The sequence below is a fragment of the Limanda limanda genome, chromosome 14 (genome assembly GCF_963576545.1).
Source record: "Limanda limanda chromosome 14, fLimLim1.1, whole genome shotgun sequence".
Taxonomy (NCBI): domain Eukaryota; kingdom Metazoa; phylum Chordata; class Actinopteri; order Pleuronectiformes; family Pleuronectidae; genus Limanda; species Limanda limanda.
In genome coordinates, this window is record NC_083649.1 from 17,981,169 (window position 1) to 18,003,863 (window position 22,695).

A 22,695-nucleotide genomic window follows, 5' to 3' on the forward strand; every position below is an offset into this window, starting at 1 on the left:
GTGCTTCACAGTTTCTTTATTCATTGAATTTTCTGCTTTCAAATTTTACATTTCCGAATCAAACCCTACGTTTTTCCTGCTGATCTGATGCTGTCATGACGAGCGTTGTGAGGCCACTCTGCCATGAAAATGCGCCTGTCTCTTTAAATGTTCTTGCGGTTACTCCTTCAGCATGCATATGGCCATAAAAAAGAGATAAAGCTTGAAGTCATCCACACAAACACAGGCAGGAAGGAAAAAAAACTTCCCCAGGATTTTGAATTATACAGCAGCAGCATCCTGTATTTTACACCTGCAGAGGGGGAGGCAGCCTCAGCTGAGTGGAGAGGACAGTCGGACTGGAGGAGCAAACAAGTTCCCTGCATCGCAGCTTTTTTCTTTTACAGTTCTTTTTCTCTCCTTTGGTCTCATCATTTTGTTTCCTCCTTAGTAAGAATGCTATTGCACATTTTGTGTATGATCTGGTCTTCTTCTGTCATTCTTCTACAAGGGGGGTAAGACACAATTTAAGGTTGGACTTTATATTCACCTTACTTGAAGCTGATTGTAGGAGAGCTCTGCTGTTTTCTTATTAATTATAAGGCATAAACTGCATGTTTATTTTCTAGACCTTGACACTGAATTTAACAACTGTTAATGAGGCAGGAGATTAGCGGTGCTTCTTTGCCTTAGAGGCATGACAACGTTTAGTTGTCTTTAAGGAGAAGAATCATGGATTTTTGTATTTAAGAGACAGCACTTTATTAAATGAAAATGTTTATTAATGTAAAATGCAGGATTAAAGTAAATACTTAAAATGATTTTGCAGAAGATGTGTATATGATTGGAAATATATAAAAACAGCCTTATCTGAGCACTGTTTAGTACAAAAGACAATTGCTAAAAAATGCATGTACAATTCCTGCAGCTGCAATTATTGATATTGTATATCAGTAGCACATATTCATTCTCTGCATAGACTGGAGGTATAAATTATTAAGTAAAATCACGTGAGCACATGCAGTTTGTTGTGCCGTCATCTGGCAGGTCTGTGCTCTGTAAGGAGATGAAGTTGCCCAGCAGAGCAGCCAAGCCGCCCTCTCCATCTGACTTTCTGGACAAACTGATGGGGCGCACATCTGGCTACGACGCCCGCATCAGACCCAACTTCAAAGGTAACGCACAGTGTGGCGTGCGGCAGGAGGAACCTCCTCCACCAGGACAGGTGTGAGAAAGTACGCTGCTCAATTTGCATAACAGTCTGGGCGGCGAGGCAGCACAAACCATTCACAGATGGGTCAGAAGTGAGAGATCCTGCAGGCTGCGGGGTTTTCCCACAGGAGCCTTCGTTTTGTCATGTGTTGTTGCGGTTTTTATACTGACCCACTGCCTTAGGTCACGACTTCTCCTTCAGATCTTTCTGTCAGATATGAGCAGTTGCCCTTGTATATTACCCCACAGGCCTATTTCAGTCCAATCTGGAGCTTTCTTGGTGAGTGAAGCCGGCAGATTATCAACTGACATACTTCCCCCTCAGCCTCTGGGGTTGCATTGCATACATATTTCATACTTGCTCCACATCCTTGTCAGTGCATGCTGGGTAGGTCCCGACTGATTAGTTATATATACACTAATGTAACTAAAGGAGAATCAATAAATTATGGCCTGTTAGGAAACAAGACGTTGAAATATTCAACGTGTCAGTGGTGTACAGAGAGACCACACTAATGGGAGCATGGTGGAAATGACAATACAACTGTCTGAGGATCAGGACACAGCGCGCCACATTATGAAGGGAGCAAGCAGATTTTATTTTACACCAGCGTCCTGCTCTGGGCTTCATACTTGGAGCGGCTGTGGGTCAGTGACGTCTTCTGACCTTCGATCCCCAGCTCCTACCAGTCACTCTGCCAACGTGTCCTTGAGCAAGTCACTGAACCCTAACACTGCCTCTGACTGTCGTGTGTGAATATGACTTGCACTGTAAAGCACTTTGAGTGTTTGACAAGACTGGAAAGGCGCTAAAGGTGCTAAATAAACACAGTCCATTTAATGTGTATTACAGTATATTTCAGAAACCAGTGTAACTATGATGTGTGTTGAAAATCTGTTCTCTGTCAGGTCCTCCTGTCAACGTCACCTGTAACCTCTTCATCAACAGCTTCGGATCCATCACCGAAACAACAATGGTGAGAATATGAGCTACAATCTACAGCGGTCACACTTTTTCGATTAACTTTTTGTACCAAAGAAAAAGTACTAGCATTAATAAAGAATTAGCATTATAAAAAAGGACTTAAAATAAAAGTACTCGCAGAAAGGCCCATTGGCAGCTGTTTAGTAATGTATCATCATTTATTTGCTGGAATTTCAGGAGACTGTTAGGCCATAGTTCCCCTTGTAATATGGTTTTGATGTATAAAATAGCAAAACATGGACTTATTCTCCCAACTGCCTATCACAACATTCGAATGTCCACATCTGAGGCAGACATATTTTGGTTGACAAAAAATAATTTCTCAGATGCATCCGACTCTGGTGTTGATTCCTTTTGAAGAAATCTCTGGCTCTCGTCCCTCTGTTAGTTAGGCCACGTTTCATGATCCCTAAAACATACGCTCATCGGGTTATGACTAATTAGTGACTGTAAACACCATCTTGTTAGTTCACTGAATTACTGTACGCTAGGATTTCTCTGTCTCTGTCAAATCAGAGGCCATCCTTTATTTATGAGGCCAACAGAGAGAGTTTGGGGTCTATCTTTTTTTTGTGTGTCCTTTTTCTTACTGAAGTTTAGCGTTAGAAAGAAGCCTCATGCATTTTTGAAAACATCTCCTTGGAGGGCCATCAAATTTGAATTGATGAAATTGTTAGTGGAGTGCGCTGTCATTTGGGTTATGGCCACTCAAGTCTGTTTGTCAGCATTTATGTAGCTTTTTTTCCTCCTCCTCCTCATCCGCCCTGTGAGAGGGGCTCAGTGGACCTCACCTGCTAAGTGAGGCTGCAGATTTATTTATTGTCGACTCAATCTCAGCCCTCTCACAATCTTTACTAAAATGACAACATAATTTGATGCATAACAGTCAAATGTTAGTGAATCTGCTTCTCTTATTCTATCATGATCCCCTGCGGAAACTACCTCACCTCTCTTCTCTCATTTAAAAAAACTAAAGTACTACTGTACACTTATATAACCCAAGATATCCCTCATGTGCTCAAAAACAATGGCAGATTTTGGTTTTAGGTATTACACATAGCTTTTTAAAGCTTACCTATCTGATCTCTTCTTCATAAATTCCTTGTTTGTTGTTCTGTATGTTCACTTGTTCTCAGAGAAATGAAAAGATTATATATATTTTTAACTCCACAGGATTACCGCCTCAATGTATTTCTGAGGCAGCAGTGGAACGACCCTCGACTGGCGTATAAGGAATATCCAGACGACTCTCTGGACCTGGACCCGTCGATGTTGGACTCCATTTGGAAACCTGACCTGTTCTTCGCAAACGAAAAGGGAGCGAACTTCCACGAGGTCACAACAGACAACAAACTGCTTCGGATATTCCACAATGGAAATGTCCTCTACAGCATCAGGTTATTTTAATTTTAAAAATTGGTCATCTAGCTGATTGATGCACCGTGATGCGTCTCTTTTGTGACTCCTCCAGATCTGTTGTTAGTTATGTTGCCAAAGGAATACAAACTTCTACCACGGCAAGTTGCAGTCGTATATATGATCCAACAGCATGTTTGTTTCACTCCAGTTCAGTTCATTTATAATCGTACTGTCCAGCCCACACTGTGGCTCATGTAAAACAGTATCCGCAGGCTCAGGTCAGTGATGTGGCAGTAAAGCGGTGGTGAATTGTAGCATAATGATAAGGAGTTAGGAGTAGAATATACTGTATAAGAGAGAAAGCAGTGTTCAGAGCTCTGTTTGCAATTCTGCCTAAGATGAAATCATTTTCCCCGGATGAAACTTGAACCTTTCAACCAACAACAATCCATTGGAATAACAGAAACATAATGTTTCACCCTTTTAAAAAATTGGCCTCACTTACCATCAGAGTATCTCTGAATGACACTGACGCAGCAGCAGCAGTCACTTCTTCCTCCTCTCTTCAATATCACTCATCTTCACCTCGTCTTTCCTGGATAAAAGAGAAGAATGGTGCTTGAAATGAGCAGTGAGAGACAGGGAAAGCTGTGTCAGCAAAATACTTTATTATCAGTGAAGCCAACATCTCCATTGACGGATGGGATGTTCTTTTTGATCCAGATCCCTATGGTGAGGGGGGGAAGGTTTTTGTGTGCTGGTGTTAGATCAGACCTTTCAAAAGGTGGACATGTTGTCTGTCAGCACCTGCCAGTCCTTGGTGGTTTGTCTGAGGCTGCAGTGGAATGGAAAGATGAAGAGGAGGATAGAGCTGCTTGATGTGAACTCAATGTGGGGTGAGAGTGCAAAAGGGGTTCGAGTGACACCTGAGGGGTTTAGGAGGTGTTGCTTGGCAGGGTATCCACATTTTATTTTATTCTTATTTTGGATTTTTGTAGATTAGGCATCATGAAGGGGATCACAATTTACACAGTTTACAAGTTGGCCAATTACATGTCCAACATCCAATTCCAATTCAGTGAACATTTAAGTCACTAATTTTTACTGTTAACTCATAATTTAATTATTATTTTTAAGTCCCTTGTTCAAGCCCACTGGATATTTCTTAAAAGCATGGAAAATGAAAGTTTTTCACAATTTGTGATATTTATAATTATAATTAGTAACGGAGTAGTTTATATATATATAGAAAACGGACTAATGACAGGACAGGGGCACTTCAGGGGCCCATCAGATTTCAGCATGGTTCCAGTGCCCCCCCTGACCCCTGCATTCCAGTACTAAGATGAAGTTACTGTCTCTGTTTTCCAGGCTGACGCTGACTCTCTCCTGTCCCATGGATCTGAAAAACTTCCCCATGGACAGCCAGATGTGTATCATGCAGCTGGAAAGCTGTGAGTCAAGTTTTCATGGCAGGCCTGGTGTTACACAAACATTTTATCTTGACCTATTACGTATGGTTTGCCGTCTTTCTGCCTCTTCTAGTCGGCTACACCATGAACGATCTTATTTTTGAATGGCTGGATGTCGGGGCGGTGCAGGTGGCTGATGATATGACACTGCCTCAGTTTGTCCTGAACGAGGAGAAAGGCCTGGGCTACTGCACCAAGCACTACAACACAGGTACAGGGCATTTGACAACCTGTCGTTCAGCATCCTTAAAAGATGCCGCCCATCGACTTCTAATGAGACTGTCAGATTGCACCTGTATCTCCTCCTGTTGTTAGGTAAATTCACCTGCATCGAGGTCAAGTTCTACCTTGAGCGTCAGATGGGCTACTACCTGATTCAGATGTACATACCGAGCCTGCTCACCGTCATCCTGTCCTGGGTTTCCTTCTGGATCAACATGGATGCGGCTCCGGCCCGAGTGGGACTGGGCATCACAACGGTGCTCACCATGACGACACAGAGCTCTGGCTCCAGGGCTTCCCTTCCAAAGGTCAGAGAGTTTGGTTTCTTAAACATCACTGATGTGAAATACAAATGAATTGTTTAGTACAGAGTCCAGGATGATGTCAGGAAAAACTAGAAAGTCACATGGAGAGAGCATAGATCCGTAGAGGGGAAGCGGCTAATTGGCCTTTTCCACTCAGTTACATTTTTACAGTTATGTTTGAGATTAAAATGTTACAGTCATTGAAATACACTGAAATATATACAGTAGTTATACTTAGCTACACCTTAACCTATTATGTCTCAATAATAATGATCCAATAATATGAAGAAATTATGTAAAAAAATAACCCTGACAGGGACGTTTCTGCATAATGAGCAGAATGTTGCAAATACTTTTGCACGAGTACTCGAGTAAAATAATCTACAAATTGTATTTGCAATGGAGTATTTTTAGTGTAGTTTTGTTGAGCTACTATTGTTTAGCACGAGTGAAGACAGATCATGTATTCTGTAACATTCCATACATAGTTCTCTCGTGTCCCTGCCTCTCCTGATTTGCCTTTCACTGCCTTACAGGTGTCCTATGTGAAAGCCATAGACATCTGGATGGCGGTGTGTCTCCTCTTTGTCTTTGCTGCACTACTGGAGTACGCAGCCGTTAATTTTGTTTCACGCCAGCACAAGGATTTCTTCAGACTGAGGAAGAAGCTCAAAGAGCAGCAGCGGCAGAGAGCTGTGAGTGTGACCCCCCCAGCCCCCCCATTCACCCACCCACACAGCCCCTCGGGCAGCTGTCACCTGCTATTCCCTGAGCCCGGCTGCATGTTGCGCTCCAGCCGGGGAACGCAGGCAGCAGTGACCTGTTATTAATTCTGTTTTCCTGAATCCTCTCAACATCCTGCTGCCTCACTCCGGACTTTCATTGGAATAAGGAAAAATAACGGGCTTTTTAGCCACCTTTAAAAACTAAAATGATTCTTAAATGCAGCAGTGTGAAGTCAGCTGCAGGATTCATTAATACCTTCTAATATTTACACCACAATACAGTCATCTGCTTGAATCCTGTTTACTTAATCATTAACAGGGATTATGCAAAGCCGCTGAAATAGATTTGCTCTGACAGCATCTTCGAGCTGCCTCATTTCACATTAATGTCAGACGTGTATTCACTTTACAAGAAGCAGCTGACGATCACTTGTTAATGTACAAGATCTGAAACATGAATGTGACTCAGCGGGCTCTCATTATTGCAAACTGTTCGATCTGTGAAATCTGTTTGATGATTATATTCATGTTATGTTTTTTTTCCTCATCATCATCAGCAAAGTGGAGACAGTAAAGCGAAGGGAAACAACACGTCAGGAAACAGTGCTGCTCATGGGGGCGTGGCCCAGCAGTGCAGCGCCTGTTCGCGGGTACGTGTTCTCGCCTTGTTCCCTTCAGACTCCAGCTTAGAAAGAAAACAGACATGTCTCTCAGATAAGAGCAGATGGATATGCTGAGCTGTGTCTTGTTTCTTCCAGGAGGAGGAGCTGGCACAGCAGGGTCTCCTCTTCCAGAGTTTGGGCATGGCGCTGTCGGCCGGAAGTGCACCGGAAATGGACGCCACGCCGGTGTTTGCTGATCTACCTCCTGGTTTGGGTTTCTATGAAATCCGCCGGCGCTTCGTGGATCGAGCGAAGAGGATCGACACCATCTCCAGAGCCGTGTTCCCCATGAGCTTCCTCATGTTCAACGTGCTGTACTGGCTCACCTACAAAGTGCTGCGACACGAAGACCTCCAGGCCGCACAGTGACAGGGGGCATCTGATCCTGGGGTCTTCACTGGAACATTGACAGGCTGGGGGTCCTCGGCTGGACCACGTCACCGCCAAATCCAGCAACACGGAGGAGTTGATCAGTCCCATTCAATTTTTAATAATTCCAAGAGATGCACTTTTTATTGGCAATGATGCAATATACATTAAACACTACACATTGTTGTCCGGTCTGTATTTTAACTGTATCACCCCCACACTTTTTTGGAAACATCTGTGTCTTCACGTGTATTTGTACTGCAGTACTTCCCTGCCAAGTCTACTTTTTAAAAATATTTTGTTTAGTGCACTGACTCCATTGTTGCCATGGTTGACAGCTCATTGATATGGCCACAGGTTTTGTATCAAACAGTAAACAAAACATATATCACTATATATATCCAAATATTAATCCAATAATTTAATTTCTTAGTAAACTACAGGCTTCTAGGATGTAAAAGTATTTTTATAACATGACCATTTTATCTAAAATAATATTTATCAGCTAAATTACATTTCAAATTCTCTACCAATAACTGAGATACTGTTCAAACTTAAATTGAAGGATTTAATGCCTAAAGGAGAAAAGGAGACACTGCCCAACAATTTCACTATATACTCATATTATAGCATGGCACAAACATATCTAAATATAGTATGAATTTTATTTATTACTCATGTCTTAAATTTCAAATCTGTATTTTGACTATATATTTTTATTATAACTATTCAATCATTTGACAACATTAACAAGTTGATGGAATTAAAAAAATACATAACTTCCTATGGTAAATATTTGATTAAATTATAAATTCAACAGAATGGTGAAAGATTCCAGTGGAAATCTTAATATTATATATATATAATTTCAATTTTTCAGATATTACATGAGAGCATTTATAACATGATTCCCATCCTGAACCAAATTCTTTGCAGGTCTCTTGAATACAGTGTGGTGTGACTATTATTAGTGTCGGGTTTATATTGTCGATTTATTTTCATTCTAACTTTGACACGTATTTAGTAATTTGGTTTTTGCCAGAATACAAACTGAAGAATTTAACTGTGAGCTCTGATGTTTATTATTTCACTCTATGTGAGAAGCCAGAAGCATCTAACCAGCACTGAACTATATTTGTCTTCCTCTCGTACTTTTCTCACTCAAGGTTATTTTTAGGTCTCACTCTACTTTCAGGTGGTAACTGTACAAAATGCCTCTGCAATAACAGTCTCTTGAGTTGCTTCCATGACTGAAACTCAGTACCTCATACTTCAAATTGCTAGATTAGCTTTTCTGTGTGCACAAGCCTGGAGACCAGGTCCATCTCAAAGAGGCCTCTATGTCTTGTTTTAAAAATAAATCTTGTCATAAAACGAAGCTGTCATTAATATTTCATTGAAATGGTAGCTGTCATGTACAGTATGCATATAAGAGGAGCAGGGCTGCATTTATCAGCAGAGTCGGAGATAGGCACATTTTCTAAATAACAGTACAATTATTGTTTTTAGCCATAGGAACTGTCAGATTTTATCACTGTTGAACATAATTTGTTCCTTAAAAAATAGAAAACTAAACTTTATCTTAATCGTTTGTTCAGATACATTGAGGTTTTCTTCTGAAATCACACGACTGGAATTAGCTCACACCAGAGACACACTCAATACCCTCAGAGAAACTTGTTAAATCTATACATCACATCACATGTTTTTGAGTGAAAATCTCTCGACTTCCACTGCACGTGTCAACCGTCTACAGATTGGGTCTCTAGCCACAAGGGGGCGCTATTGGTTGTTTTATGTCCCATGTGAGCAATGTTGAACGACAGTATGTCACATGTAGTCCTGATCATACTTTCCTTCTCATTCTGAGGGGAGTTGAATGTTTTGGGGTTGACTGTTACATGTAGAATTACTGAGTTGAACTGTCAGTCAGTATTAAGATTCATGGGGTGTGGTATTAATTGGCTGAAATTGCCTCCTTTTCATACAAAGGATCAGTTAATTGCACAAGACTAATATGTCCAATGCCTAATACAATAATAACTGCTCTTCTTTCATCTTTTTAATGGCTCTTCAAATATCAGCCTATCACACTAAGTGAATTAGTTGCTCAGGTCCAACCCAAAACCTCTTAGCATTTACTCTTTGTTTGACTTGTCAGTCACACGCAATTAAGTCAGATCAACATGAGATAATAAATGATGAGGTGACGACAGGCGGACTTCACAAACAACACTTACTGAGGATGAGTGCTAAAATCTGCTAATAAATGCACATTAGATCAATTAGTCTATCGTTGCACGCTCTGTTTATGCTTTGTGATGACTGAATGAGGATATTTATTGATGCAGGCAGAGCGGCTCAGTGGCTATTTTCACAAGTTTGAAGGTGGAATTAGTGATCAGACATAATTGGGCAAGAAACACTTACAATCATAACACAGGGAAATAAATGTTCAAGTTTAAGCGTGCAAAATAATTATAGTAGGCATATAGCAAACTGCTTATCTTCCTGATTATAGTATTTGTTTTTGCACATTTTGCACCAATGCAGAAAATTGCATTGCTTTATATTATCCTTGGATATGTGATAAAACAAATCTATGCACATAAGATAAACGTATCTAAATGAATGCTCCATTTATATTTTGTCATGATTTATATGCTCAAACGCTATTCTTGATATATGTACGGTGGAATTAGTTATAAAATATATAATTGTATAATTGAGCAAGATACATAACACATACAGTACATCACATGACACAGGATTATAAATATGAAAGTTGGAGTGTGCACAAATGTTACTCATGCAACTTTTTTCTTCTGATTTTATTAGTCATCTTTACTCATTTTGCCAGAAATGCAAATAGAGCCTAGCTTTTTATAGTCCTTCAATATCTGCCAGATCAATGGGTCATGTTTGTGAACGGAGTTGGTTTTCTATTTAGGGAGCAGGGCTGGTCTCCCGGGGATCCTCCATCAGAGTGTGTCCACCGGCTGGAGACGTGGCAGAGCCTCCGGTCATATGATTGTAGTTCGAACCCCACCCCGGTCCTGCCCACCATGCGAACACTTGTACAACGTCGTGATTTCCCCGCGATCAAACATGTGCCAGCGGCTCAAAGTGCTGCTCAATGTTCCCTGCGCGTCTCAGCACAATCCCGGCTCCTGGGTTTAGTGGCGGCGACGACCACCCAAAAAACCAGAGCCATTTTTAGACGTTTACTGCTGACGTTTACACGGGCTTCAAATAGCTTCCGTTTCACAGTGGTAGTGATTGGACTGCTCTCTGCTTACCCACTGAGCTAATGCACTGAGCTGAGCGAGTCTCCACACTTCGATGGAGGATCAGCCCAGGGATCGGGCACCAGACAGACACTACCAGCCGCGCGGGGAGGACAGGCACTCCAGCCATCGCACAGCCGCTGTGAAACATGATCAGAGCCACTTCCAGCGCCAGCATCAGGAAACGCAGACGAAGAAAACAGGTCGGGCCATCCTGGGGGGGAAAAAGTTAGCTAACGCTTGCTAGCCTCTGTGGGCTAATGTCAACGAGCCGACTAGCATTCTTTGCTAGTCAGTAATGTGGGCACCCATCATTAGTGAAGGCTTAGCTCTCTTGCTAGCTCTTAATTCAAACTACAAACTGTTGGCTGGAGCAATTGGGGGGACATTCGTGTGGAGTAGCGGGCTGGTTAGCATGGTAGCTAGGAGAAGGAGGAGGAGAAGCCCGCCGTCAGGTTCGATCCTCGGCTGACGTCGCCTGACAGTTGTCGCTGGTTGTGGTTTGACATGTCGGGGATTGACCTTGTGCGCCGGCTTCACCATCCATCTTTCTTTTAGCTAACGAGGCTAAATCGCTCCATACAGCCACCGTGTCCCCGTGTGGTGAGAACCCCACCACCTGCTGTGTGCACACGGGGAGTTGTCTCCAGCAGGAGCCGGAGACTGGCCCCTCTCCGCCCGTGGCCACTTTGGGAAAACGAGCCGGCTCCACTGGAATGTTCTGAGCTTCCATTTCCTGTCGGCCATGTTAGAATATCCCGACTAGCTCCTGCTACCGTCACCCGGCGTGTGAGGCTCTTTAACTCGCCACAGCACAGCGCTGTGTGGTGTTAGCATGTGGCGGTGGTGTGTTCACGTACTTATGTTGTCTGGTGTTGGTCGGTCACCTTCTGTCATGAGCGGCTAATGTAGCCAGGGCGTGCTAATGTCAGACGAGCCGATGCTAAGTTGACGTTAGCTAGCGTTAGCCTCCTCTGACAGGCCTGTTGCATGTTGACCAGTCTACGAGCAGCCACGCAGCCGCTTGACCACGAGCACAAAGTCCAGATCTGACTGCAGCAGGAAACGATCTGTGACGGTGACTATGCTCTCTGCTGTGCTAACACATTCGCATGTACATACAGGAGAAGCTGCCTCTTTGTGTTAAAGCGAAGTGAGGCTGTGTGTAGGATCCTGTCTGAGCTGCTTTGGCCCACAGACATGAGGGAAATCCCACGTTGACACAGCAGTTCCATGTCTGTGTGCCAGTGCACAGACCTATTTATGGTTTACTGCCAGACCGACGTGTATTTATAAGGGCTGCTGTGAGGATCTGCACCCTGCTAGTACTGTTCTTTTGTGTCATATCACTATTGTCAAGAAAGCTCATCAGCCAACAGGCCAGTGAGCGTGAACAGTTATAAAACACATCACATCTCCTTCACTCTTTTAACACAAGCACCCAGCTCTGGATGATTTGGGAAGTCAGTTTATAATTACAATACAATCTGTGGTTTGGATTTACGTTTTCATGTAACACTGCAAGCATAATCTGGAAATTGCATGAATATGTTTTTATTGGGTCAAAGGTTCTGTGGCAAGAGAGAGCTCAATGCACTGCAAATCAAGAAAACACATGCAAATGTGAAAAATTTGCAACTTAAGAAAATACATGCAAATGGGGAAAAAAAACACGTGCATACTTCAGTAACTTTCACACAGCATTGAACTACAGACCGGTTCCTAACTTTCTTGGGTCCCCTGGAAACATTTACGGGGTCGTTTTCGCTATTTGCAGTCCATTTCTGTATTTTCATGTGTCTTTTTCGCAGCATGTCGTCAAATTGATGAAGATGTTTTCTTAATTTGCACGCGTTTCTTCTTTATGCATGGGTTTTCTTAATGTTCGGTACGTTGGGCTCTCTCGGTCACTGTATATAGGTCACTTTGTAACAACATTCACTTACATTTGATAGATTTCTTAACAGCCATTGCTTTGATAATTAGTCAGAAAAGAACTGCGAACAGTAAGGAAATTGTTATTGAATTTATGCTGCATATTTTATGTTACACACGAAACACCCTGTTCAAATCTGTGTAGCTAACCGGCACACTTTAAAGGACAAATATTGATTAAAGGGAATTATTCACACTTGGATTTAAGTGTCGTTTTAGCTTGATAAAAGTAATAAATTATTTTCTGAATATTAGGTGGAGTGCCCCAGAGTTGTTTAAAATCATATCTTTAAACTGTAAGTGGAAAAGTTCGGGCAGCTTCTGCAAGGTAGTTTAACTATGAAGTTGTGGTGTACTATCATCCATCATTTCAGTATAAACTCATTTTGTTTCCCATTTCAGGCATTAAAAAAGTAAACATCGGTGACGCGGAGGGGGAGAAGATTACACACCTGTCTGATACTGTTGCTATGTCACACCCCTCCAACAGCAATGGTAACAGATACATCAGTGGTGCAAATGTGAAGCAGAAGTCGACGCAAAAGCTGTACACAACTGTTCCAAAATTGAGCAGCAAAGGGTTGGACCATAAGAAGAATATGGACCTTAAGAATGACAAGGCCTTGGATTTGAATCATCACGAGGGCCAACCTTTGGATAAGAAAGACTCTTTGTTGCTTCAGAATGGCGTTGTAAACTGTGGCTTAATTACAAATGGCTATTCGACCAAGGACAATGATGGAAGCGGTTCAGAAGGTGGATATACTACTCCGAAGAAACGCAAGGCCAGATGTAACAATGCCAAGAACACTGATAATGTGATAAAAGACAAGGAGAAAGACATGCAGCAGGACGACACTACGCAGGAGTCTGGGGAATTTGATTTCGAGACAATTGAGAAGGGAGTGACTTCTAGACTCGATGGCTTTAGAGTTCCCCACAAAGTAGAAGCTCAGTCAGCAGCGAGACGCGCAGCTGTGTCCGAGGCTTCAGTGGGTGAATCTCAGAGGAAAAGCTCTGATGGCAAAACAGTCGGCACGTTTGGTAAAAAGAGCGAGGACAGGCACAAGGCCAAGCTTTCCTCACCTTCAAAAGAGGACTCCTGGACTTTATTCAAGCCCCCTCCAGTATTTCCTGTGGACAATAGCAGTGCTAAAATTGTTCCCAAGATCAGTTATGCAAGTAAAGTAAAAGAGAACCTCAACAAAGTAGCTCAAGGTGGAGGAGAGGCACTGCCTCCTCCTGTTAGGCTGTCACAGGTCCCTATGTCTGCTTTGAAAACTATCGCCTCATCTAGCTTTACTAATGGTCCTGTTTCTGGAAATGGAAACGGCTGCCCATCAGTGGGTACCTTCTTTGCTCCTGCTGCTGGTAGTATCCCACCAGCCCAATCTATCCCAAGTGGCGAGAATGTAGCATCTCCTTTAGAAAATAACTGTAGCTCTACAACCAGTCCTGTAGATGGAGAAGCATATGAGCTAAGAAAGTGTACTCTTTTAATTTACCCTTTAAATATGCAACCTGTGCTCCCTAGTGCCCGTCACCTTGACCCACCGGCTGCTCAGACAAATCAGAAAGCCTTGGGAGACATCTTCCAGAATCAGTGGGGGCTTTCCTTCATCAACGAGCCCAACTTGGGGCCGGACGGAGGGAGTGGGCAGGTGCCCGCAGAGGACAAGACAACTGGGGTCACACCTCAGATCGAGCGTCAGGCCAGTGCAGCCAAGGTCGCCCAGCCCTGCTTTGACATTAGCCCATCCTTCTTAGAGCCCGGCACTTTGGCTCAAGACCCCGAGAAAAGGACTTGTGCCCCTTGCAATGTGTCTAATGCTTGTTTTCCTGCTTGTGTGACGAGCGACGAGGAGAACAAGTTGCAGCCATGTGGCCAGGAAAAGACAAAACCCGAGGCCAAGGGTGCAGGTTCTGCTGCGCCAGCCCCCGGTAAAGACAATGGTGCTAAGCCTGCACAGGGTCAGCTAACCACTCTGCTGTTTGGCTCCTCTAAAGAACCGGCCAACTCTAAAGACATTGGCAGGAGGTCTTGCTGGGGGCCCTTTGACATTAAAGCTGCTGTCACTTATCACACTAAAGGTAACTTTTACGATCTACTCTATTCTTCAAACTCATTTATCTTACTATTAAACGTTGTAATCCTTATCCATGAGGTGGTTATTGGTGGTAACAGCAAGTGTGGTTTAGTATGACATCAAACACGACCTGAGCAGCTATTTGGTCAGGAAGACAATGGAAGAGCGGATGGTTTAACTTTTTACTGTGAAGCAAAACAAACTTGCATCGCAGAGTAAATAAGTCGCTCAATACTTGCAGTCGGATTTCATGTTGTTAAGGCACAAATGGTTTTGAATGGCAGCAGAGAAGTGCAACAGGAGTTGGTTACCTTCTCCACTTCTCTGGCTGTTCCCACGCGTTTCTCCGCTGCCCAACATAAATTAATTTACATCCATCGAGTGGCTATTGCCTAAAAAAATGCAGCAGTATCAAAAACAGTTAATTGTACTATGAAAGTATTATAACTGTAACCACTGTCCTGTGACAGAGGATTGGATAAACTAACAAAATGAACAAAAGATTAAATCAAGACATGTAAATAAATTTGGCTTCATAGAATTGTTTTTGATGAGATCAGTATTAGGCGTTTATGACCAGTTGATGCTGAAATAATTTTCTTTTTCTTTTCCCTCAACAGAAATGGAATCCATTTTCAACTTGCAAAAACAAGGTAATTTAAACCTGTTGGTCTGACTCTTCTAAGAATATTTAGCACTTTGTTTCAGTTTTGTCGAAAAGAATAGGATTGAGAAATATAAGAACATTCAAAAGTTTGATATGTCTGTAGAGCGCATGCAGATAGCTGTAGATCACGGAATTCTCATAAGAGTAAATCCCTGAAAGACCAGAGGACACAATTGTTTTATTACTAAATGGCAAACAAAGAACCCAAGGTAATCACACTGCTGTAGTTACTGAGCGTGACACACAGCTGTTGGATGATCCTGCGAACTGTGTTGATGTCCACACAGACGTGAAATAAATGATATTGGAGTCTTTGTTTGCCAAATGTACACAAGCTCTAATTCAATCGTTAATTAATACAAGAGCTGAGTTTTGTTTGTGTTGGATATTTTGACACTGTCTGCGAATTTGTAATTGGTAAATTTTAACTTAACTTTATGTTAGTAAGTCAGAGAACATATATAATGACCTAACATTTAGCTTCCTGTCTTTTCCCTCCGCTGTAGATCCAAAAAGAGTAGTGGTTTATGATGAAACCAAGGATGGACCTGATCAGTGAGGTAGACTTTCTCTTCTGGGTGCTGCGGTTATCTACCTTGGAAATCATAAATCCTCTCGGATAGATAAAGTGACAACTGTGAAAACATTGATCGTTTAGCATGACACATTTTCCTTGGAATCTCGGGCGGAAAAACAGACTCTTTCTTTTGTGGGCATCAGACAAACAAACAAACACGCAGAGACAAACACTCTGGAGGGACGTTAAAGAAGCTGATCGGTGCCTCTCCAACACGATGAATGGACACTTGCATCTTGAAGCTGTTTGTCTTGTGGCTCTTTAAGGAAGATGTTCAGGAGTTCAACAAAGGAAGGTGTCCAGGACGTCGCCTCCTTTAGCCTTTATCCTGTCGAACTTCGGCAGCCGCCAGTCTGACTGTGGGATGCCTCGGTCATTTTATTCTTTCTTCACGCGTTCATATGAGTTCATTGTAGATATGTTAGACGTTATACATACACATCCGTGTGCAAGCTTGAATTCATTGTGAACGAAAAGGAAAACACACTTTGCAAAGAATGCCTTGAAGTTGTGGAGCAAGAATCAAGGGAGTCCCGTTAAACTGTAAGTTCAGTGACCGCTTGTAGGTGAGGCTCCATCCAGGAAGGGAGAACCTCGTCTTAAAATCCTTTTACGGGGAAGTTAAGAGCCCAGAAAATAAACGCTTGCTCTTATTCTTTCTTTTATACTGTTTGGTCTGACGTAACATGAGTGTTATCTGCACTGCAGTATGACCCCTGAGCACAGGTACAGAAAGTGCCCAAGTTGAAGTAAAAGTCTAGCCCCTTCATTTCACTGTTTATTACAGGTTTTACTAAAGATTCAAATATAAACCGGTCTCCATCAAAGACAAAACCTTTTTTTAATCTTTGCGCTTCTCGTACATTTCATGTAGATTGTTATCAGGTCAGTGCAGACTGTTCTTAAATTCAGACTCGTATACCTGATTATATGTGCAGTCTCAGTTTAGGAATGAACTGGGTGACAAACTGTAAAGTAAGAGACATTTCTTCCAACAAGGTCTTCTGCGTTTTGTGCTGTTTGTTCAGCAGCAAGACTCAGGATATCCATACACATGATTTTTGCCTGTTTCTGTCTGGTTCAGCTCTCGTCAAAGGAACATATGTTGAATTTTATGACACGGGAATTTTTGTTTTGTTTCCCTGACTCAGCGTTTTTTCTTTACTTTTCAGTCTTATGGCATTGTATTTCTCGCATGTTTACTGGTGGAAATGAATGAGTCGGAGGTCACTGTTCATCGCCACACTAAGATTACAGTAACAACAACAATCGCAATACTAATCTAGGTTCCCCCTTGACTAGCCACTTTGTCAAAACCGTGTTGAAATGTGAAGATACGTTATACTATTATGTTTTACTGTAGATAACCTTTGCAAACCAGTGTGCAATAACCCCCATGTGAACCATTCATACAAGCAATGTGTGATATGGGTTGTAGGGAGCTAACAAAAATCATCAACCAAGATTCTGCTGTGGCCTGCAGTTCAAAAATGTTTAAGGTGCATTTTCATTATATTGTACAAGTAATTTTATTTTTTTCTTTTCTGCAAAAGAGCTCATGTTGAAAGATCTAATTATGTCTATGGAGCCCAAATTTGCTACCAGCTGTGACATCTCTTTCCATCTCCAGATCAGGATTGGTTTATTCTACACAACGAAAGGAACCGTGCAGGTTTCTTAGCTCTAGAAGACATGATTTGGTTAATGTGTGGATTAATAGCACTTTATGTAAACTAATTGCTTTTATCTTTTAATTACTAGAGAGATCTATGTGTACTGACAAGAAATACTCCTTGAAAGAATGGCTTTGGGCTGTTACCTTAAAAAAAAACAAAACCAAGTGGATAAAGACAGAATTATTAAATGTAACTCAGGTAGTGTTGATAAAGCCATGACTATGTTCAATATTTCTTTTTCTTTTGCCAAACGGCCCGTTGTGTTATGTTCTCATAATTGGAACATGTATGAATTGGAGTCCGGCTATATAGAGTCTCATGTGATGTTGTGACAAAACATCAGAAATTACCTTTTTGAGGCAAACTGGGCATGCACGGTGCTGTCATCCATCATTGTGGGCTGAAATGTTCTTTTCCCCTTTTTAAAGAAGAAAAAATAAGCACATTGCTCCATGCGCTGTTTTAACGTACACTAGTCTGTAACCTTGATGGTTTGTTTTCTTCCTCGTGTTCATAGTGAAGCACCTCTTGATTTGTATGATCGCTGAACATCAGTGGTGGGGTGTGTTTTTAGTTTTCTTTGAGTGGGGGAGATGCAACCTGGGAAATTAGCCTCTGGAGTACACTTCTTCCCACTGTGTCCTGATTAGGCAGCAGCGCCAGTTGTACCTGTGTGCCGAGAGAAAGTCATAACTGCAGCCGTTGTTTCTTTTTTTTTAGTGTTTGTACAAGTTGACATTTAACTTCCGTTTCTAATCGCAGTCAGCTCTCTGGTATTTAAAATGCTTTGTTTAAGGCTTCCACTGTATAGCGTGTGATGGATGAGTATTATCAGATGCTGCCCCCTGAATGAGATCTGGCTGATGAGGACGCCAAGGTGTTCGACAATTAGCAGTTACACTTTATGTTTTTTGTGCTTTGTGGAGATTGACACTTAATCTGGCATAAAATCACGCAAAATGTTTTCAATTTAATTTCCTCTGATTGCCCATAATCCACAGACAGTGATATAATCAGGTTACCATAATGCCAAATTGTTCAGTGGACGGTGATGCATCCATAGGCTTCTAAATGTAAAACAGGGTGATCGAAATGAGTCGTACGTGATGTTACTGTAGTCTTAACGATGAATTACTACTTTTTTTTTTCCTTCTCTTTCTAAAAGTTTTTGTTTTCTCGAGAGGATTGCCCTGCGACAGAGAAATCAGAGGATCTCTCGTCCTCCTGCCCCAAGGCTCCTCCTACTTTCAAGCACTTATTATACAGCGAAAAAAAGGCTATGTCGAATATGCATTTATAAGAGATAGAACTATTAGCGTTGTAGCCTGCAAAACCAAAAAACAGGTTGTGGAAGCGGAGTAGATGTGTTAATCAGTGATGTGGATGGAGGGGGTGACTGATGAATGACTGACTGAAAGAGCCTGGTGCATGTGTGGAGCTCCGACTCTCGCCCCCCCCTCAGGACGTGCAATCACCTCAAGGACGCTGAAGCGGGCGTCTCGGTTGTGAGTGGCGAGTCTGGCCTCATTGTTTCATGGTTGTGTGCATAGCGAGTTCTTCCTATTATATGCAAGTTCCTCATATATTTTGAACCCCGGCCCCTCCCTTCCATCCCCTCCTGCTGTTTCATGTTCAGGTGCCTGTGTGAAAATTAAAAGTACTTTTACAGCAATTTTGATTGTTTAAAATCTGCTTCCAGCATATATCCGTGCCATTTTTTTCTTCTTTTTCTGTAACATTTGCATTGCTGTCTTTAAGCTTTCTCAAAGCTAATCCGAATTTTTTTTTTTTTCAAGCTGAAAGCGATGAGCAGTTGTGTGTGAGGTGTGCGTGTGTGTGCGTGTTGTAGGTTTTGAAATTGTCATGGCTTGTGTTCAGAACTGTGTGACCTGAAGCCAAAATCAGTTTAGAATGGGACAGATGACAGCCGCTCGCTGGTTTGTGCTCATGCCAGTCTCTTGTCATTAAGTTCACGTCTGAAGTAGCACATAATTCATATGAACTGATTTAACAAATTAATGTTTCGACATGTTTTTAGTTTTTTTGAGCTATTACCTAATTTATCCATAGATGCACAAGTAGGATGAGACTAAAAGGAATAAATGACACAGAAAATCAAGATGTCTCATGTTATTGATGGGTTTTAGATGATTTAGTTATTGATTAAGACTGACTTCCCCCCCAACCCCATAGCACCAGTGTTAATATATTTGAAGTTTTTATACAAATGAATGCATTTCTTCAGATAGTTGTGATGGAGTGACGAGCATTGAAACACACTGCATCCCACTGTTGCTCTTTTAATATATTTTTATTCGTTAGTGTTGTTGATCATGTTGTGAGGAGGGGATGGGGTATTAAGGTGCATTTCAACAAGCTCTGGATCTGCTTTTCGCCAAAGGTACACTACTCAGATATTCAGCTACTGGACGGCAAACGTTGTTGTTAAAGATGTCATAATCAGCTCTCTGACATCGGGAGGAGGATCACTACTGTTGCAGCTGAATGTCACTTTGAGCGCGTTGTCATCCGGAGTGGGAGGAGAAATCACCAACAGATGAAACAAATACCGAAAGTGCTGCTTCTTCATCCAGTAATCAGTCGTCTGTAATGGGAAATGCTGGACTTGGTGTTTGTGCTCGACTTAAAAACTGTCCCCCCTTCAAACTGCCGTTGCCTGTTGTGGAACTGTTTTTCTTTTAGTTTTTTTGTTTTCTTTCTTTGTTGTTTTCTTCAGTGACACCTTGAGAGGTGCAGTGGTTCTAATCCCACACGTGGACAGTAAACTCGGCCAACGTGTCTTTTCTGAGAGGGGTGACGTGTTGTGCCGACTCATCTTTTTGTTTTCTTTCTCTGTCATCTCAAATGGCTGTCGTGCTTTTTCTTTCTTTCTGTTTTGTCTGCTCCTCCTTTACTCACATCTGCACCTCTTGTACCCCTAAAATAAGAGGCAATAGCATTTCATTTTCAGATGTCTTACAGGTCGACCTTCTAAGTGAGCAGTATGATTATTTAATTTTTTTTGTTTGAATTTAACAGAAATGTCACATTACATTGTTCTTTTTTTTTAAGCATGATAATAACCCTCAAATTCCAAACAATGTAATAGTCAATAAAAAAAAGAAAACTCCAGTGTTCACAATTTTAGTTTCCATTAAAATGTCAAATTTTCATGAAGAATTCAGTGTGTTGTGTTTCTGATGTTGATTTGTTTTGCTGTTCCTGATCCCATTCACAAAGGACATCATCTGTATCACATGTACTGATGCACATATGCTCATATACCAGTTCTATTTACAGTGCATTGACTTTTGCAGATTAAGTTCAAATTGGCTGAGAAATTCAGATTTTTAGAACCAGAATAGTCCTAACCTCTTAATTCTCAAACCGATGGTGGTGTAATAAATATTCCATTTGATGCAAATAAATTAGTTTCAAGTACTTTTAAAATACTTTTTCTTTTTTTCTGGAAAGGGTGCAAATAATCCCAGATTTCATATTAAAGTTGAACAGTCACAGTAAAGTGCACAGCTCCATCAAGGCCCAGCAGTTCCTTTAAATACTCCACCAAATTGCCCACACAGAAATCAGTTCCCTTCATATGCATGATTTTCCATCAGTATCTATTTTGTTATTCCCTGGGAAGTCTGTTAAACTCAGATATCTTGGTCCATGTCCCACCTTCCACCAAAGTTTGCTGAAATTCATTCAGTAGTTTTTGCATCATCCTGCTCACGAAAAAATGAATCCTCCAACAAAAGGACTGAGGTGAAAACATAACCTCCTCTGTGGAGGTAATTAGCACAGAAAACCTCAGGGGCACTTTTGAGTTTAAATTCATTCTTCCCATTAATCTGTTAAATATCAAATTGTGAAATCAAGAGTCTCTATAGAACAGCTCACTTTTTATATGGATTTCCATAACATCTTGATCTTTGTTAGGCTGCAAGCGTCCATCTCACTGGAGGAAATGCGTTAGTAGGTGATGCAGGGATTTCACTGCTTTGGTGATTCATGATAATCTGAAGTAAACAATAAAATCCCACAATAATTCCAAATCTGAGTCAGCAATTCAATGCACGTCTGCTTTTTGCAGACGAGTTCAAAATCCCTGTCTGCTAATTAAGAACAACATTAGCTGAAGCCATGTGGTCATAATGAGCTCAGTTTGATCTACAGGCCACTGGGAGCTGCTGCATCACCATCACTGAGCACAGAGAGTTGTTCAATGACGCCCCCTTGTGGAGGTTAGTGCACATTGACTGAGTCAATTCCAAAACTATAGATAAACCGGTTTAATCATCTTTTAATTTCATGAGCTGAAGTCGCACAACTCAACTAAAATGTAATCTGGTTTCTCAACTTCCCCTTGTGTTCAATTTTATCCCCTCAGTATTAACATAGTATATAGATATTCTTAAAATATTTAAATAGATTTGAATGACTTGTTTAATAGTATAAATGTATACTCTCTTATAACTAAACTCAGTGTGCCTGTTCTGTGTTAACATTCCCTAAATAATGATAACCTGTTTCATTGATTTTAAAGCCATTGTTTTTTAAAATTTTCATAAAAGTGCTAATATAAATTGGGAAAATTGTTGAATTAATCTCACATGAAATATGTTTCGATATTTTCAAATGCTTCTAGCGAATGAAAACATACATTGAGTAGATGTTGAATTCACCACAAACACTCTGTCCGTGGAACCACCTCCTCAGTTTTACCTTGTTCACTGTGGACCACTCCACAGACGCCACATGGGGCTTGACGGCTGGCGCCCTGGTGAGAGATTGTCCACTGTGCCGGAAGGTCACTAAAAGGTTTGATCTCTGCATTGACAATTCATCTCTGCTGAAGGTGTTTGTGAACAAGACGCTGAAATCCGTCTTACTTCACTGCTGCAAAAAGGACGGGCACTCAGCGACCCCCTGAAAACAAAGGATGACAGGTTAAGGGGAAAAAAACAACATCCTTCCAAGAAGAAAAAGATGTTCCAGAATAAAAATCCTTACATGTCACTGCAATGTATACAGCTTCAACATCAGTGTGTTGACCTGCATCTTTTTAATTTGTTGTTGACAATGGAGCAAGATGAAAACAAAACAAGAACAAGATATGGGCTACAACAATTCATTTTTAAATGAACACAAAGGGTTAGGGTCACTAGAACGG

The 22,695-nt window shown here is 41.5% G+C and overlaps 2 protein-coding genes across 2 annotated transcripts; both read left to right on the top strand.

The window, feature by feature from the left end:
- The first annotated feature begins 435 nt into the window (after positions 1 to 435).
- On the top strand, positions 436 to 7,476 carry LOC133019048 (glycine receptor subunit alpha-4-like). The gene is made up of 10 exons (XM_061085389.1): positions 436 to 494; positions 1,027 to 1,154; positions 2,101 to 2,168; positions 3,350 to 3,573; positions 4,907 to 4,989; positions 5,081 to 5,218; positions 5,323 to 5,537; positions 6,071 to 6,235; positions 6,950 to 6,964; positions 7,039 to 7,476. Exons 1-10 carry the CDS (start codon positions 436 to 438, stop codon positions 7,288 to 7,290), a joined length of 1,347 nt encoding a protein of 448 aa, XP_060941372.1. The 3' UTR covers positions 7,291 to 7,476.
- Positions 7,477 to 10,353: 2,877 nt separating this feature from the next.
- Positions 10,354 to 19,638, top strand: nufip2 (nuclear FMR1 interacting protein 2). Its single transcript, XM_061085462.1, has 4 exons — positions 10,354 to 10,780; positions 12,915 to 14,603; positions 15,220 to 15,252; positions 15,773 to 19,638. The coding sequence occupies exons 1-4, from the start codon at positions 10,633 to 10,635 to the stop codon at positions 15,823 to 15,825; spliced, it is 1,923 nt and encodes a 640-aa protein (XP_060941445.1). The 5' UTR covers positions 10,354 to 10,632; the 3' UTR covers positions 15,826 to 19,638.
- Positions 19,639 to 22,695: the final 3,057 nt, after the last annotated feature.